This window comes from Heteronotia binoei, chromosome 18 (genome assembly GCF_032191835.1).
Source record: "Heteronotia binoei isolate CCM8104 ecotype False Entrance Well chromosome 18, APGP_CSIRO_Hbin_v1, whole genome shotgun sequence".
Classification (NCBI taxonomy): Eukaryota; Metazoa; Chordata; class Lepidosauria; order Squamata; family Gekkonidae; genus Heteronotia; species Heteronotia binoei.
This window is the reverse complement of record NC_083240.1, coordinates 1,583,232-1,602,088: the sequence shown is the minus strand read 5'-3', so window position 1 is coordinate 1,602,088 and position 18,857 is coordinate 1,583,232. Positions and strand designations below refer to the sequence as shown.

At 49.6% G+C, this 18,857-nt stretch overlaps 1 protein-coding gene across 1 annotated transcript in view; it reads right to left on the bottom strand.

The window, feature by feature from the left end:
* Positions 1-7,033, bottom strand: part of IGSF21 (immunoglobin superfamily member 21) — a 148,320-nt gene extending 141,287 nt beyond the window's left edge. The window contains exon 1 of the mRNA XM_060259586.1: positions 6,799-7,033. Coding sequence (XP_060115569.1) covers positions 6,799-7,033 — 235 coding nt within the window. The remainder of the gene's footprint in view (positions 1-6,798) is intronic.
* Positions 7,034-18,857: the final 11,824 nt, after the last annotated feature.

The window sequence follows — 18,857 nt, the reverse complement described above, 5'->3', positions numbered from 1 at the left end:
CCACACACTCCTGATGTAGCCAATCTTCCAAGAGCTTACAGAACTCTTAGTACAGGACCTACTGTAAGCTCCAGGAGGATTGGCTGCTAGGGTTGGCGAGTCCCCCATGGTCTCCAGCAGGGTACACACTAGCAATTTGGGAGGGAAACTTTAGTTTTCCTCCCAAATTTCTAGAGCAGCCAGGAAAACCGTAGAGTTTCCCTGGAAGCTCCTAGAGTGGCCGGCATGCGACATCGCCAGCGCGATGACATCACTTGACGTTAGGAGGGGATCTCCTGAGCAGGAGAGCCCCCACCTGGCCCAGGAACTTGGCAGCCCTATTGGCTCCATCAGGGGTGTGTGGCCTAATATGCAAAGGAGTTCCTGCTACAAAAACAGCCCTGCATGTCGGTGAGTGGGTGGCTGGGTTCATATGATGCGTCCTCGGCTGTTCACATGGAAAGTAACTGCGGGGGGAAAGAACATGCTAGGGGGGGAGGGAGCAGAAAGAACCTGGGAATTCTGCTGAAGAGGAACAACAGAAGGAACCATTTTGTCTAATCCCCCCTCCTCTTATTTTGCTTCTACACATTTAACCTGCTGCAGGGTGGAACTGAAAGCCCGGCCTCCGACACATTTCTCATTAATGGTGCCAGAGATTCCATTTCAGAGGATATTATAACATCTAAACGGAACAAAGTCGGCTTACTGGATTCATGGAAAAATAATATTTTGCCCAGTCTTCCGGAAACGGAGAAAGAAGTTACAGAGCGGTCACTTTCAGAGCTTAATAGTATGCAGGCGTGATCCCCAGAAGCTATTCTCAATGTCGGGATCCAGCTCTGAGATAGATAGGAAAAAAATTAACCTCTGAGGATGTGCAGAGTGCTGCTTCTCTCATACCACTGAGTAACCAAAGCAAAGCCAGGTTTACTGCTATGTAAAGTAGGAAGCAACCACCAGTTTTGTTTCTTCCCTACAAAATGTGGCTCAGAAGGTTCATATCTCCTCCAAGGACGTTGGGACTAGGGTGGGGTGTTCCAGAGGGCAATCCATGGCCCACCCAAACAGCCTGAGGCTGAAAGCACAGATCTACTGGATCAGGTGAATGGGTCCCATCTATCCCACCCAGTCTGCGATGCTCTAGAAAGCCCACAAACAGGGCCTAGAGGCCAAGGTCTCCCCACCGCAGCCACCTTACAGAAAGTGGTAATTCAGAGGTAGATGGTCTCTGACTCTGGAGGTTCATTTAGCCATTCTGGCTGGCTAACAGACCTGGTTGGACCAATTGTCTCCAAAAGTTTCTCTTAAGCTATCAGTGGCCACCGAGTCACAAGATGGATGCTGTCAGGTATGTTTTGGCAGAGGGAGAATGACCGGTCCATCGCCCTCTGCTGGCCACCCTATGGGGTTCTGGTTCTCAAGGACAACCACCATCCAGTCCTCTAGTCAGGTTTTCCCTAAAGAACTCTGCATCCCACTCAGCCCAATGCAAATGCCTGCAAAGGACTCCACAAGATGCGTCAGAAAGCGAAGGAAAAGACAGATGGCTTTTTGAAAAATAGCCAGCTTTGACCTCCCCACCAATCCATGTCCTCTCCTTGCGCCCCGGTGCTGGACAGACGCCGGTGCCTCCATTACTTGACGCTTCATTACTTTGGACGGCTCCATCTCTCTCCCAGCAAGTGCTTTTATGCCTCGCCTATTAAGATACATTTAACAAAATAAACGGGCGATATTTAAGAATTAGACACGGCCGCATGGGGAGATGATTGCCGAAGATCCGTCTCTGTCAGGCATTTGCAGATGAGCAGAAGAAGTTGTGTGAAACGACACCCCCAGCGAGGGTGCCCAAGAGGGGTTTGGGTGGGGGACGACTCAAGAAAGAGAAAGGGTTGGGGGGTGCCCAGGACCAGAAGGAGAATTTCTGAGTATGGATCCTTTCATGTGGATGTACATACAAACTGAAGCTATCATACTTTAGATGCATCATTGGAAAGGACACTAAATGCTAGGAAAAGTGGAAGGCAGCAGGAAAAAAAGGAAGCCCCAACCTGAGGTCTCAACTAATTACTCTCAGCATTCCACAATTAAGAATGGTACATTTACACATCAGTCTCCAATTCTGATACATATCATTTGCTTTGCTATGTAACATAGCTAAGCAAATAAATGTATCAGAATTGGAGGGAAAGGAAAGGATCCCTGTGCATGCACCAGTAGTTTCCAACTCTGGGGTGACGTTGCTTTCGCAACATTTTCACAGCAGACTTTTTACAGGGTAGTTTGCCATTGCCTTCCCCAGTCTTTTACACTTTCCCCCCCCAGCAAGCTGGGTACTCATTTTACCCACCTCGGAAGGGTGGAAGGCTGAGTCAACCTTGGACTGGCTACCTGAATCCAGCTTCCGCCGGAATCAAACTCAGGTCATGAGCAGAGAGTTCAGACCACTACTGGTGCTTTACCACTGTGCCATGGGTCAGCAGAATTGGAGACTAATGTGTAAATACACGGTGGCTATATAAGCTAAGCTTTTTATTCTCCTGTTTGGTCCTGGAATCCGTTATACCATCTGCATTATGTTGTATGCTAATTTGCTGCTCTCCCTCTACCTATATGTACAGACTGGTAGCTTCCATTACAGCATGTCTGAAGAAGTGTGCATGCACACCAGAAATGTAGCTTGAATAGAACTTGGTTGGTCTTCAAGGTGCCCCTCGACTCAAAGTTTGTTCTTCTGCTTCAGACCAACACAACTTCCCACCTGAATATATTAGGAGGAGATGGATGGACCCCAGCCTAAAAGCCACAAGGGCCCTCCGTCTGCAAGACCTCAGCAAAGGCTGTTTTAAGAGACCATCTTGAATTCATTAATCCATGGATCAGAAGTGACAGCACTTCACACACACACACACATACTGAATCAGACCACTGGTCCATCAAGGTCAGTACTGTTTATTCAGACTGGCCCTCAGTTCTCCAGGGTCTCATGCAAAGGGGTCCTTCCCATCACCTTCTGCCTGGCCCCTTTAACCGAGATGCCAGGGACTGAACTGGGGGCCAAACAGGTGCCCTCCTCCCTTTCAAAATTCCTCATCTCTGCTCTTCTGACTCCGGAATCAGCTTTTCTCTTTGCTTCCCCCCCCCCCCCCCCCACAGTGCAAAATACACCAAAGATTCTGATTTGGGTGCTATTTTCTTAATAGGATCTCTCCTGTTAATCAAACACGTTTTTCAAAATGATGTGTGCATCAATCAAGTATTAACATTGCTAAATTTGTTAATTTCTCTAAATCCCAAATTAGTCCAGCTCCTAGGGTTGCCTAGGAGAAAAACTCCTGGACCGCTCCAGTGACTAAAATTAGGCAATTCCTCTGCAGTCCTAAGAATACTTTCCTAGGAGTAAGTGCCGTTGAGTAGGGCTGATTAGGATTCCAAGTAGACTCATTTAGGATTGCTCTCTCAGCTTCTACCAAATGTTCAGAGATTTTATTCTCAATGAGGCAGCCATTTTTAATTTTAAGACAAGTGCATTCATTTTTACTGGTTTAAGAATATTTTGTTTCACATTTTTAGCTATTCCAGTATAAGCTCCTTTGAGGGCCTTTATGGTGGGAAAGCCGCTTAGGAACTTAAAATTCTCTCTTTCAACGCAGACACAGAAATATGGACCAGAAGCACCTAAATCTGTCTCCAGAAATGTTAATGAAGACACATTTCAAAAACAAGAGACAGCATCAGCGACACAACCCTGAGTGTGTGTGTGTGTGTAGGGGGGAGGAATAGAGAGAAGCGGCAGCAGAGTTTTAAAAATTTAAAGCCCCTTCTTGAAGCACGGCGTGGAATGCCGAGCAGCACCCAAGTTGCCAGGGTGACTTTTGACAGCTGTGGAGAAGCACCTGGAGGGAAATGTATTATGGATGACAGAGACCGAAATTGTGGCTCCCCGGCTTCTCCTGGCTTGCTGTGGCAGAGAGAGGGCACAGCAGGGGCACAGCTATTCTCCAGAGGGAGGGAGGGGGCTCTCCGCATGTGAGGGGCTCTACCTGAAGCCAATGCAACCAGCTCAGCAGGTGCTCTGGCTGGGTCTCTAGCCACTGCCCATCTCTCCAGCCAACTTGAGACCTTTCTTTCCCATTCTATTAGCATTGCTAACTCCAGGTGGAGAAATTCCTGGAGATTTGGAGGTGGAGCCTCAGGAGGGGAAGGTCTAGAGAGGGCACAACGCAACAGAGTCCACCTCCGAAGCGGCCATTTTATCTGTGGTCCAGAGACCTGTTGGATTCTTGGAGGTCTCCAGGCCTCATCTGGAGGCTAAGCAGAGAGCAGTAAGGGGAAGATCCACGGGATAGACCAGGGATGGCCAACCTGTGGCTTGGGAGCCACATGTGGCTCTTTCACACATATTTTGTGACTATCAAAGCCCTCACTGTCCCGTTGACCAGCTTGGAGAAGGCAATTGTCTCTTTAAATGAACATAAGAACATAAGAGAAGCCATGTTGGATCAGGCCAATGGCCCATCCAGTCCAACACTCTGTATCACATGAGAGAAGCCATGTTGGATCAGGCCAATGGCCCATCCAGTCCAACACTCTGTGTCACATAAGAACATAAGAGAAGCCATGTTGGATCAGGCCAATGGCCCATCCAGTCCAACACTCTGTGTCACACAGTGGCCAGTACACACACACACACACACTGTGGCTAATAGCCACTGATGGACCTCTGCTCCATATTTTTATCCAATCCCCTCTTGAAGCTGTCTGTGCTTGTAGCCGCCACCACTTCCTGTGGCAGTGAGTTCCACATGTTAATCACCCTTTGGGTGAAGAAGGACTTCCTTTTCTCCGTTTTAACCTGACAGCTCAGCAATTTCATTGAATGCCCACAAATTCTTGTATTGTGAGAAAGGGGGAAAAGGACTTCTTTCTCTACCTTCTCCATCCCATACATAATCTTGTAAACCTCTATCATGTCACCCCGCAGTCGACGTTTCTCCAAGCTAAAGAGCCCCAAGCGTTTTAACCTTTCTTCATAGGGAAAGTGTTCCAAACCTTTAATCATTCTAGTTGCCCTTTTCTGGACTTTTTCCAATGCTAATGATTTCTCCAAGCCAAGCCAGCCAGCAGCTTGGGGAATGCATTTAGAGTTAAAGTTTCTTCCTTTCCACCTCTCCCTCTCTCCTCCCTCCCCATCTATTGCCCTTCCTTCCTTCTCTCAAATATCTGACATTCATGCCTTGCGGCCCTCAAACATCTGAGGTTCATTCTCTGTGGGTCTTACATTAAGCAAGTTTGGCCACCCCTGGGATAGACTATCAACTACAACAGCAACCATGAATGATTAACGAAGCAACAATTTGGACATGTAATGCTAAATAAACATTAATATCAAAGTTAGAGGAAGTTGTCTCTATTTCACGAATTCCAATACAAACACCAAACGAATACACCAACATGTATTTAGATACTCATCCAGTCCTTATAAACAATAAATTCATTCTTGAAGAAAATGGTCAAAAATTGTTCCTTGAATAAGTGCCAGATGTCTCAGTCATGAAAAGTGCTTGTGCAGCAGATTCTTTCAAGTTTAAGCACAGATTGGACACTCTGTTGCCACCTCTAACAGAGCCCAACTAAGCTTGCGTAGACGTGCCGTTCCCAGCCCTTTGTCAAAGAGAGGTACAGGCAGTCCTACAGTTACGCCTTTGCAGTTTCTGGAACAAAATTTAAATCAGGCCTTTCCATACAATCATTGGTAATACAGGCTTAATTCAAATAAAGGAGCCTAATCAGATCTTGATCGAGGCATTTGCTGTTGTGGCCCGCCTGGAGGCTGGCAACCCTGCCGAGTCTGCCCTCACCCTCTGTCATGAGCCTGGGCCTAGTGAGGCCTGCAGGCCTCAGGGAAGCCTGCCTAGGAGTTACTGGAGAAAGCCTACATTTCCCAGGATCCCTTCTGTCCCTCTGATAGGTTGGCAAGGTTTTGGAGGGAAACTAACCCAGAGAGGAGTGGGACCTGGGAAGAGAGCATAAAGAGGGCCAAGCCCAGACAGGGTGTATTCTTTTCTGGAGAGGCTGCAGGCAGGGAGGTTCTCTGTCTAGAGAGGTTGCAGGCAGAGAAGGAGCACTCTCTGGAACAGGCAGTAGGAAGATCCCTCACCCAAGGGAAGTGTGGTGGATTTGGTATTAGAGTAGGGACTGTATAGCTAAACCCGTCAGGGCTTTTGTTTTATTTGCACCAACCTTTACTGTTTTCATATTCACTTTAGCACTAAATCTTTATCACCCGCTTATTGTTTTAGAACACTAATAATAAACTTCTTTTTGTTGTTATCCTGCCTGGATTCTCACAACTCCTTGGTCACCGCTAAGAGATATTTATTAATAAGGAAGACAAGGGTGCTCTGGGTGCTCCGTACAGCCCCTTACCAGAGTGGTGGCAGCCAGCAGAAGGCTCTGTTAGGCCAGAGTCTCAGACAGAGGTCTTTTACATCACCTACCATGGGGTCCTTTTTAATGGGAGATACCTGGGACCTTCTGCATGCCAAGCAGATGCTCTACCACTGAGCCACAGCCTCTCTTATCTCCGCCCCTCTTCTCCTAAAAGTTTCCTAGAACAGACTGGAGTTTTTGTGCTCCTCTGTAATGCTAAGAAGATCAAAAATGGAACAGCAGAGGGAAAAGCTAGTTAAAAATCTCCCCGTAGGAACATCCGCCGGCGCTTCTCCATCTAAGGCTTCCTGGCCCTCAGACCCTCCCCAGTCACCCCGTCATCTCTTTGAAAGGTAAATTGCACCTTTTGTCTCCCTAACCCACGATGGTGCCTTATTTCCAAGAGCTTCCTCTTCACATCCAATTTCATCTCTACGCCAAAGAAATGACACCACAGCAAGACACAGAGGCGTTCTTTGAGAAATGCAAATAATTTCTTAAATGGAACTGTCACACAGACAAGTAAAAAGCTCTTGAGCCCCGTGAGGAGGGAAGGGGCGGAGCAGGCAGGTGAGCCGCAGGAGAGGGGCAAGACGGAGGCACCTGCTGAAAGCGCCATGCCCGCGGGTCTCTGGTTGCCCGGAGTCCCAACCCTGGGATGGTGAAGGGGAGCATCAACATTCTTAGCCATGTTATGTATCGGATACACAGCATGCTGCAAATATCACCAGCCAGTGGTGGCCCACATTGTCACCCCTCCCTCACACACGCCCAATGAGGCCAAACAAACCTGGAGTTTCCCAAAGGGTGTGACATTTCTCTGTGGCCTTTGGACCGTGGATCACTTCTGCTCTCCAGTCTGGATGAGGCAACTGTACAGAGCCCCGCCCGCTTGCGACAGATGCAAAAAGCAGCCTTTGTTGATTCTTCCTCCCCACCCACGAGAGCACTAGAACACCCCAGGGAGGGGGGCGCTGGAGTCTACCGCTTGGGGACCGGATTGGCACCAGGACAAGGCACATTCTGGCAGATCTGAGGATCAGCTGCTGCACGGCCTTCCTGGCTGTTGCCTCCTTCCCCTTTCAGGAAGGCCTCATAAAATAAGTTTCCTCCTCATCTAAAATGTAGGTTTTAGACATCGCTGGATCAGCACAACAAGCAAAGGTGACTATAATGGGAAGCGTCTCTTTGTGATTCATTGACATGCCCGATAAATGTGTTCGTTGCATTCAGATTGTCTCCAGTACAGGCACATTATCCTGTTCCAGTAAACAAATACCGGGAGAATGGCTTTCACCTATCAGAAATTGCCATTTTTAAAAACCTGAATAGTTCCTGGGCTTTCTTCTGGAGAACTGGCAGGGTCCTGAACTTTCCAGGGCCAGGAAACAATGGCTAACATTTATTGCTAAAAATTACAGCATATTGATGATGATTATTATGATTGATGATACGGGATTCATATTCTGCCCTCCACTCTGAATCTCAGAGTGGCTCACAATCTCCTTTATCTTCCTCCCCCACAACAGACACCCTGTGAGGTGGGTGGGGCTGAGAGAGCTCTCCCAGAAGCTGCCTTTTCAAGGACAACCTCCTTGAGAGCTATGGCTGATCCAAGGCCATGCTAGCAGGTGCAAGTGGAGGAGTGGGGAATCAAACCCGGTTCTCCCAGATAAGACTCCGCACACTTAACCACTAAAGGCTGACCGAAGGACATTCCAGCAGGTGCAAGTGGAGGAGTGGGGAATCAAACCCAGTTCCCCCAGATAAGAGTCTGTGCACTTAACCACTACACCAAACTCTCTCTCTCTCTCTCTCTCTATTGGATGGGCAGAACCCCTGAGCAAAACCTAGTAGAGGAAATTCCACAGGAGCATCTATGCACGCAGATTCTGACATGAGAAATCCACAGAGTTCCACTGGGATAGCAGTCACACTGCCTGATGAGTTCTGAGGAATACCATAATTACGAGGCAGTCAATTGTGAATGCCTCACACTGGAGAGGCCAGTAGGAATGGCATGGATTGATGTCATCAGTCTGGCCACGTAGAACTAAGGAGTCTCCATTTAAGGCGCATCACTCGGATTCAGCCTTTCCTGTTGTGGCTAAAGAAGGGGCAGCATCTCTTCTCAAGACATCCCTCTCTGGATCCGCCACAAATCCCTCACCCAACTAGGCAGGATTCAGGAGCATCCCTGTTTGTGCAGAGACCACAAGCTTGCCTCGGACCATCCACCATTCCCTTCTTCTCTGGGCATTCAAACCAACCCCTCTTCTCTGCTCCTCAGGTTCTTCCCTCCCTCCCTCTTTTCCTTCAAGACTTTCCTCGGGACCATAATCTCCAGCAAAGACCGAATTCAGCCTCTCCCCTTGCCAGCTTCTCCCTTGCTACCTAATTAACTGCCATGAGATACAATCATGGCCTCTAGCTGAGAATGGCATTTTTGGAAGGGTTAAATACATTCAGGGAGAAGAGGCCGTATAAATGTCGCCTCCACACTTATCGTGAGTATTCCTCTGGCTTCCACTTGTCAGGGTACACCAACGGAGGACGGATATCACAATTACATTGACTAAAAGGACCCTGATGTGATCCCAAAATGTATCTGAGCTAGGGTTGCCAAGTCCAATTCAAGAAATATCTGGGGTGCTTGGGGGTAGAGTCAAGAGACATTGGAGCGGAGCCAAGTTGTGACAAGCATAATTTAACTCCAAAGGGAGTTCTGGCTATCACATTTAAAGGGACTGCACACCTTTTAGATGCCTTCCCTCCACTGGAAATAATGAAGGATAGGGGCACCTTCTTTTGGGGCTCATACAACTGGATCCCCTGTTCCAATCTTTTTGAAACTTGGACGGTATCTTAAGGAGAGGCACTGAATCCTATGCAGCAAATTTGGTGCATCTACATCAAAAAACAGCTCCCCCCCCCCCTGAGCCCCAGATTCCTGCAGATTGATTCTCTATTATACCCTATGGGAATCAGTCTTCATAGGGAATAATGGAGTGCTCAGTAGACATTTCCCTTCCCCTCCCTGCCCTGCTTTCTGATGACCCTGAAGCGGGGGGAGGGCCTCCAAACGGAGTGATCCCCTGCCCCCACCTGGGTCTTGGCAACCCTATTCTGGACCTCTCTGCCATGGCAGATGAACAGACCCTCCTTGCTCAGGGGCAGTACCCCATGGAACACCTGGGCACGGCAGGCAGCCACCGTCATTCTCAGAATCGAATAAAATAAAGTAAAAATAAAGAATCGCCCTCTGGCCCCTGGATGGAACTTAATGTAGTCCAGTCCAGGGATTCTTAGATTCTTTGCAAGCCTTTTAGCCTCCAAATTCAACTCAGATCCATTGAGATGAAGTTTTGGTCCGCTCCTGCAAGGCAGACCGTCTGTGCCCCGACATCTCTCTTCCCACAACCCCTTTCTTCACGCCCAAGTCTCTGGGTTAGGATCCTGCCACCTCTGCACAGGGCCAGAGAAAGCAAAGAAGCACCCTACATTAAAAGAGGCAGTAGGGAAAATATCTATTTTGTGCTTCAGCGATAACCAAGAGACCAAACGCCTGCCCATGTAGGCTTATAGATAGGGGCCAGCCTTCCGACTTACAAACCTCAATAATCAGGGGTTTTATCTGCCTCTGATAAACCAGTGGAATTGGAAGGCAAGGATTCCATTCGGCGCAGGAGCTCCCAAACGAAACCGCCAAAATGCCGGACTCTTATCTGACAGAGAAGAGCGGCGCAGCAAGCCGAGTGGTGCTGACATTTGCGATTTCAAACCTGCCTTGCGCGTTTGTTAACAGAACGTTGGGATCCAACCTGGTTGTTTTCGTTGTTGTTGTGCAGATAAACAGCACCGATTGTGAGAAAGAGAGACGCAGACAAGGTGAAATTGTCAGTCTGGCAAAAAGTGTGGGGGGAGATAACAGGCTGATTGCCTTTCTCACTCAAAGGCTGCGAGGGGGGGGCGGGGGGGGGGTTGTGTTTCCAACTCAGAGGAACTGTGATTGGTCTCCTGATGGTGTCAGCATCCTCCGGAGTGACAAAACAAGAGCTTCCACAAGGAGAACCAAAATAAAAATACTCTGGTTCTATGGAGCAGTGCAAAAAAGTCTTGATCCTGGAAGCGGGCGGCTCTGAAAGCATCGGCCTGTCCTCCAAAATAAGGGAAAGGCGGGGCCTGTGAGGAGCTGCAGTAGAACGCCAGAGGTCAGGGTTGCCAACTCTGCGTTTGGAAATTCCTGGAGATTTGGTCAGTGGAGTTTGAGGAGGGGGGAGTTCAGTGAGGATGTGATGCCATACAGTCCATCCACCCAAGCGGCCGTTTTCTCCAGGCAAACTGACCTCTGCTACAGTCTGGAGACAAGAAGAAGTCTGTGGATTTATACCCCGCCCTTCTCTCTGAATCAGAGCGGCTTACAAGCTCCTTTATCTTCTTCCCCCACAACAGATAAGTTGTATTTCCAGGAGAACTGCAGGCTCCTCCTAGAGTATGGTAACCAATCTGAGGTGCTCTGCTGGATCAGGCCAAATCTAGCATCCTGGTTGCACTCACCAGGCTGAATTTTTCTTCTAAATGGCTGTTGAGCCAATGGCGCAGTATCATGTCTCTCTTCAGATTGTCAGAAAATCTATGCTAAAACTATAGAGATCTGACAATCCCTAGAGAGGACTGGCATCATTTCCAGGTTCTTCCTGGAAGTGACGTCACACCTTCACTGATGGCTGCTCTCACATGTCCTGCCCCTGGTCTCCCCCTGTTTGCTGGGCCTGGCAACCCTATAACCACCCGGGGGGGGGGCTGCCCTGAAGAGCCACGCCCGACCTTCCCCCAAGGCTCACTCTTGCTGCTCAGAAGCCATTTGGGAAGCCCTCCTTCAGCTCTCCCCTCCCCCTGCAAGGAGACCAGCAACTCTCAGAGGCCTAAGCGGGCTAATTGTCCTTTCCCAAACTTATTTGCAGTTGCTACAGGAGCAGAGAGTGTTGCCGGCATCTTCTGTCCCAGTCAGCCCACTTGGGTGTGGGTCTTTTCATTAATCTAGGAGCCCATGTTTTAGGGTTACCAGGTCTGTGCTGGAAAATACCTGGAGGCTTTGGGGTGAAACCAGGAGAGGGTGGAGTTTGGGGAGGGGCTTCAGCATGGTGCAATGTCATAGAGTCCACCCTTCAAAGCAGCCATTTCCTCCAGGGGAGCTGATCTCTGCAAACTGGAGATCAGCTGTAAAAGCAGGAGATTTCCAGGCCCCACCTGGAGGCTGGCAACCCTACCATGTTTATTGGCATACCTGAGAACTCCTCCATCAATGTACATTTTGGAGTGACCTGATTTGCTGCTTTTAAGACCAGGACGGGGTTTGCGCCCAGCTATTTTACCACTAGATATAATAACTATGAATATACACATTTCGGTTTTTTAAATCATATGTTACCATTGTGATTCCTTATTGCTGCCCAATTCAATGGCTGGTATTCCTTATTTGTTCATTTCTTTGACACCACATTGATGTCATTTATATACTATTTATAAATGCGTTAATTTTAACGGTTGGGGGGGAATTGGCACAGAGCAACAGAAAACGACTTGGAACTAGAGATTTAAAGGCTCAATTCGCACAAAATAAAAAATGGGGACTTTCCCGCTGAGCCAGCAGGGATGCAAAATGCAACGGCGTCCCACTGTTCAATGCTTAGCCCTCATTCTTGGCTGTATTTTCCCTTGGAGCTCAATGCACAGCTCAAGCCTAAGTCAGCAGCCTTGCTATGGGATCCCTACTTGCTCGGATCACCCCAGAGATCAGTCTCTGGAGCACAGCCCTCCCTTCCAACGGACTTTGCCCCCCCCCCCCAATGATCTTAGCACACGTCTGTAGCATCACCGTCACCACTGCAATGAACGGTCCCACTCTTGCAACAAATGCAAGAAGGAAACAAAAGCAGGGGAAACAACAGCCCCAAAAAGATTATGGGGAATGGCTAAAAAAATAAGAGAAGATTTGGAACACCTAGATGAATGCGACATGCCCTGGGGTTACCAGTCTCCAGGTGGTGGCTGGAGATCCTCCAGAATTACAATTAGTCCCTAGGGTATGGAGATTAGTTCCCTGGAGAAAATAGCTGCTTGGGAGGGTGGACTCTATGACATTATACCCCCCCCAAGATACCTCCCCTCTCCAAACCCCACCGTACCCCCAAATTTCCAGGTATTTTCCTGCTCAGAGCTGGCAGCCCATCACAGAAAACATTTTGCCAGGACAGGCACTGCTGTTCATTTTTTTAAAATGTATTCTCCCCCCCCACCCCTTTGTAACTTCCAGATTTTTCTGCAAACCTAGAGAGTCCTCCATGTTTAGGTAAAGACCATATTCAGTGGCCAACAAAAGCCACACAAGAGGCGTTCCCAGAACAGTCAGATCTAAAAACCCCGGGGATGAAAAGCAGTCAGCCAAAACCAATGACAAAATATCAGCACCAAAGAAAGGAAACACTTCTTCCCCCTCCTCCCCCTCCCATACAAGGCTGAGGGGAAACAGCAGACCCTCCCTTTTTTGCTTAGCAGGAGCTTTCAAATGCTACTTGGAAACGGAGTTAGTTCCCTGTGGCCTCCTGCCAAATGGAGATAATTTTAAAGCTCTTCTGCCTAAATGTCTGATTGGGTGTGGAGCCTCTCCTTACTCCTTTATGGGTGTGGGGGGGAGGCGAGAACAGATTGTGAGCCCCCCACGTGATCTGAAGGGCCGTCCCGGTGAGCTAAAAGTTTGTGTGGTGCTGTCTCCGAAGCCCCCCCACCTTCCCTGGCTCAGAAGACAGATGTCCTCATCGCTTGCAGTGATAAAAAAAAAAAGGCCAACGCCATGCTGGGAATTATTAGGAAGGGAATTGAAAACAAATCAGGCAGTATCATAATGCTAGGGTTGCCAATCCCCAGGTGGAGGCAGGGGATCCCCCGGTTTGGAGGCGCTCCCCCCGCTTTAGGGTCTTCAGAAAGCAGGGGAGGGGAGGGAAATGTCCGCTGGACACTCCGTTATGCCCTATGGAGACTTATTCCCATAGAAAATAATGGAGAATTGATCTGTGGCTATCTGGGGCTCTGTGGGGATGCTGTCTTTTGAGGTAGAGGCACCGAATTTTCAGTATAGCATCCAGTGCCTCTCCCCAAAATATCCTCCAGGTTTCAAAAAATATTGGACCAGGGGGTCCAATTCTATGAGCCCCCCAAAAAGGTGCCCCTATCCTTCATTATTTCCTATAGAAGGAAGGCATTTAAAAGGTGTGCGGTTTCTTTAAATGTGATAGCCAGAACTCCCTTTGGAGTTCAGTGATGTTTGTCACACCCTTGGTCCTGGCTCCACCCCCAAAGTCTCCTGACTCCAACCCCAAAGTCCCCAGATATTTCTTGAATTGGACTTGGCAACCCTACATAATGCCCCTGTATAAATCAATGGTGTGGTCTCATTTGGAATACTGCGTGCAATTCTCATCACCGCACCTCAAAAAGGATATTATAGCATTGGAAAAAGTGCAGAAAAGGGCAACTAGAATGATTAAAGGTTTGGAACACTTTCCCTATGAAGAAAGGTTAAAACGCTTGGGGCTCTTTAGCTTGGAGAAACGCCAACTGTGGGGTGACATGATAGAGGTTTACAAGATTATGCATGGGATGGAGAAAGTAGAGAAAGAAGTTCTTTTCTCCCTTTCTCACAATACAAGAACTCCTGGGCATTCAGTGAAATTGCTGAGCAGTCAGGTTAAAACGGATAAAAGGAAGTCCTTCTTCACCCAAAGGGTGATTAACATGTGGAATTCACTGCCACAGGAGGTGGCGGCGGCTACAAGCATAGCCAGCTTCAAGAGGGGTTTGGATAAAAATGTGGAGCAGAGGTCCATCAGTGGCTATTAGCCACAGTATATATATTCACACAGACACACACATATATTGGCCACTGTGTGCCACAGTGTTGGACTGGATGGGCCATTGGCCTGATCCAACATGGCTTCTCTTACGTTCTTATGATGGGCTGAGCCTCATATTCTCCAGGGGTTCTTTTTCTTCTCTCAATGTCAAAAAGGGGAGAGAAGTTGCACAGGGTTGTCAGTCTCCAGGTGGGGCCTGGAGATCTCCCGCTTTTAAAACTGACCTCCAGCTGGCAGAGATCAGCTCCTCTGGAGAACATGGCTGCTTTGGAGGGTGGACTCTGTGGCAGTGCGCCACACTGAGGCCCCTCCCCTCCCCAAACCCCGCCCTCTCCTGGATCCGCCCCCAAAGTCTACAGGTGTTTTCCAACACAGACCTGGCAACCCTTGTTGCATGTGCAGTTGTGCCTGGGCCACCATCTGTGTGCACCTACTGATGTGAGAGGGAGCCCCGTGGTGCGGAGTGGTAAAGCTGCAGTCCTGCAGTTCAAGCTGTGTTCATGACCTGAGTTTGATCCCAGCAGAAGCTGGGTTCAGGTAGCCAGCTCAAGGTTGACTCAGCCTTCCAGCCTTCCGAGGTCAGTAAAATGAGAACCCAGCTTGCTGGGGGTGGGGGCAAGTGTAGATGACTGAGGAAGGCAATGGCAAACCACCCTGTAAAAGTCTGCCATGAAAACATCCTGATGTGATGTCACCCCGTGGATTGGTAATGTCTCAGTGCTTGCACAGGGGACTACCTTTACCTTTTTACTGATGTGAGAACTGTCAAGAGATTCTTTGAGAAACAGATGAGGTTTTGGTCCAATATCCTCCAAGACATCTCGTCATGATGAGTCAATTCTGAACTGAGCCAAAGGTATTCATCATTCTGGGTTAATTTAAATTTTAATTTAATTTTCCAATTTATACCCCACCCTGTCCCTCAAGAAAGGGCCACAAATGGCCATCTGTCTCCACCATTTGAGGCGTGGTATCCATCTACCAAGCCACAACATCTGTCAGGTAGACATCAGATCCTATAGCTATGGTTGCCAACCTCCAGGTGGGACCCGAAGATCTTGCAGAATTACAACTGATTTCCAGACCACAGAGATTAGCTCCCCTGGAGAAAACGGCTGCTTTGGAGGGGGGACTCTAGGGCATTGGACCCTGCTGAGGCCCCTTTCCAAGCATCCCCTCTAAATCTCCAGGAATTCCCCAGCCTGGAGCTGGCAGCCCCAGTGCAGAAAACTGTTTTCTCTTTGACAATGAGGGCAGGAGACAGATATTCTCCTTCCAACTTCCTTTCCCAAACAATGTAGATATATATTTTCCTAATCTCTCCAGCAGCTGATAGTTATCTGGCTTGGTGCAAGAGCGAAAGAGACTTGGTGTCAAACGCTGAAAAATGACTTCTCAAGCTGCCTTTCTCCCTTCTGAAAAGGAGGTGACGTGTGTGGAGCATACAAATCACTTCATGTTCCAGGGCCCTCCTTTCAGCTCGGCAGGAGAGGTGTGTGTTCGGACTACAAAGATTTTTCCTCCGGCCCATGCCAAGGTCACCCGGGCAAGAAACTCACATTACAGAGAAGCCAGGAGGGCACAGAGATGAATGGAGTCTCCAAACAGCTCCCAGCGCAATCAGCTTGACTCCTGAACTTGGCGTCCTCAGCCTAAACACACACACACACCCCTCAGCAAATTACAGAAGCAGGCGGCTGTTACACTACCAGTGGAACTGCCAACCGCTTACAAGAGGAGTCTCAAGAGGCTTTGGGGCAGTTTGGATGTACCCGACCCCTCCAAAAAAGAACATTTGGACCAACTTAATGAGCAATAAGCTTGGAACAGATAAACAATGTTCTTCTTCACCCCAAAGAGCGATTCACTATCGCAGGAAGTCATGGCAGCTAGAAGCATAGACAGCAGCTTCAAGAGGGGATATGGAGCTAAGGTCCCTGAGTGGCGGTTGGCCACAAGGTATAGATGGAACACTCTGCCTTGGGCAGTGATGCTTTGTGTCCTTGGTGCTTGGGGAGCAACCGAGGGAGGGCTTCTGGAGTTCTGGCCCCACTGATGGACCCCTGGTGACACCTGAGTTTTGGCCTGTGTGACACAGAGTGTTGGACTGGATGGGCCACTGGCCTGATGCAACATGGCTTCTCTTTTGTTCTTATGCCTGGGCAGTGATGCTCTGTCTTCTTGCTGCTTGGCAGGCAACAATGGGAGAGCTTCTGGAGTTCACACCCTGTTGGTGGACCTCCTGGTGGCACCTGGTTTTTGGCCACTGTGTGACACAGAGTGTTGGACTGGATGGGCCCATTGGCCTGATCCAACATGGCTTCTCTTATGTTCTTATGTCTGGGGCAGTGGTGCTCTGTATTCTTGGTGCTGGAGTGGGGGGGGGACAGTGGGAGGGCTTCTGGAGTTCTGGCCCTGCTGGTGGGCCTCCTGGTGACTCTTGGTTTTGGCCACTGAGTGACACAGAGTGTTGGACTGGATGGGCCATTGGCCTGATATTCTGTACAGGTAGAACCTTTCCCTCCTCTAGCTTTCTGCCGACATTGACACTTTTGAGCAAAGAAGCAATACACACACACACACACACACACACACATGCGTGCATGCAGCAGTGCAATCTATTTTTCTGCATCAGCTTTCTAACCACCACCCTCCCCTACAGGTGTGACCCCAGCCTCAGAACAAAGTGGGCTGCTGACTTAAATTCTAGAAATAAGGCTCATGTGAGAAAGCAGCCTTGCAGTTCTGAGGAAGAAGGACCAAGCATGAATTACCAGCAGGGGAGCCTTCTGGAGCTTCTCTTCCAGATTCTCTCCCCACCCACCCCCCCCCATCCCAGTCTCTTATTTGCATGCTTGGATCTGCCACCTCCCAGCGGGGGCTGTGTTAGTTTTGTCAATAGGTGCAGAAGGCGACTAGAAAACAAACACTTTGCACCTCTCCGTGCACTAGCACACAGAGAGATGTTTACACTCCACACGACAATCCATTTTATTGATGCCACTGCAGAGTGTCACACACACAAATACACACACACACACATGGAAGGAAAGTGCAGGGGGGGGGGGTTGTTTTTGTTGTCTGCAGCAGTGAAAGCTGCAAAGGAGTCCCCAGTGCCTTCCATCGGAGAGAAGGCAGAGGATCTCCCAGCTGCAGCCCCTTGGGGTACATCTGGGAAAGCTGCCTTCAAGCAGTAACTCCAGTTCAAACTGGAGGCAATCTGGTTTTCACAAACAGAACTTTCAAAGATGGTTTGCCATGCTCATTCCTCCCAAGCCAAGCATCCCAAACAATCACGCAGATGATTGGGCCACAGTTCAGCAGAAGACGCATATCGAGTTGTTTTGCAGTTGCGCAGCTGGCCGGGGGGCCCCTCTTGGCTCATGCCTGCCCAGCTTCTGCATCATGTGATGCCCATTCCATTGACCTCTCTCAGTTGTTTTAGCTTCTGGCAGTTGGCAACACGAAGCATCTTGGCTGGTTCTCAGAACTTGCAGGATTGAACCCCGGAGACAGCACAAAAATGCTCCAAGAACTCGCAATCCGGTTGAGAGGACTTGATGGACACAAACATGTTGGGGAAGTTCTCCAGACAAAGAGAAGGAGCCTGGAAAACAAGAGAGGCCAGCTGGCCATGTGGCTCCCCAGCAGGCTCAAAGCCATTAAGGACAGCGCCGCCTGGGGAAACTGAGGATCTTTCTGGCTGTGTTGAGTAAATGGGGGGGGGAGGGATTCAGACAGAGCCAGGGGAGAGCCCTGAGACACCACACGTGAGCAAAACCATTTGTGACACAATTTAGAATTTCACCTGTATGGCCGAATGTCCTGCATGCAGGGCCGTAGCCAGGATTTGGAAGATCGGGGGGGCATTTGCATTTGGGGGGGCACGGACGCCCCCCACCACGACCTTCCCTCTAGTTGTTCTCCCCCTCTGACACCCTCCCCCCAAGGAAGGGAGGGTGGTAATGAGAGTGACAGGCAGGAGAATGGGCAAGGATTGGGGCTGGGAAAGAGGGGAAGGAGGTGAGAAGGCAGCGATCAGGGCTGGGAGGGAGGGGAAGAGGCCAGGAGAAGCCGGAGCAGGGCAGAAGCAGCCCCCCACCTCCCCGCCAGTTAAAGGGCCCGATGATCAGCTGTTTCGCGGGCCCTTTAACTAGCAGGGGGGCTGGGGCTGCTTCTGCCTCCAGCCCCGCAGTGCTATTTTAATGGCGGGCAAGGGAGGGCGGTGGTGAGGGGCAGGCAAGGAAGAGCTTCCCTTCCCTTCCCTCCTCTCCTCTCCCTGCTGCTTTCCCGCCACCACCCTCCCTTCCTTCCCCACCATGAAAACAGTGCGGAGGGCTGGAGGCAGAAGCAGCCCCAGCCCCTGTGCTAGTTAAAGGGCCCATGAAACAGCTGATCGGGAGCCCTTTAACTCCAGCGAGAAGCTGGAACTGCTTCTGCCCTCGCCTGCCAAATGCTCACGGGCCCAATGGCAACCCCCATAACCATGGCAAAGGCCCCGGGGGCTGGTTGGGGCCTCCAGTCAGGGGC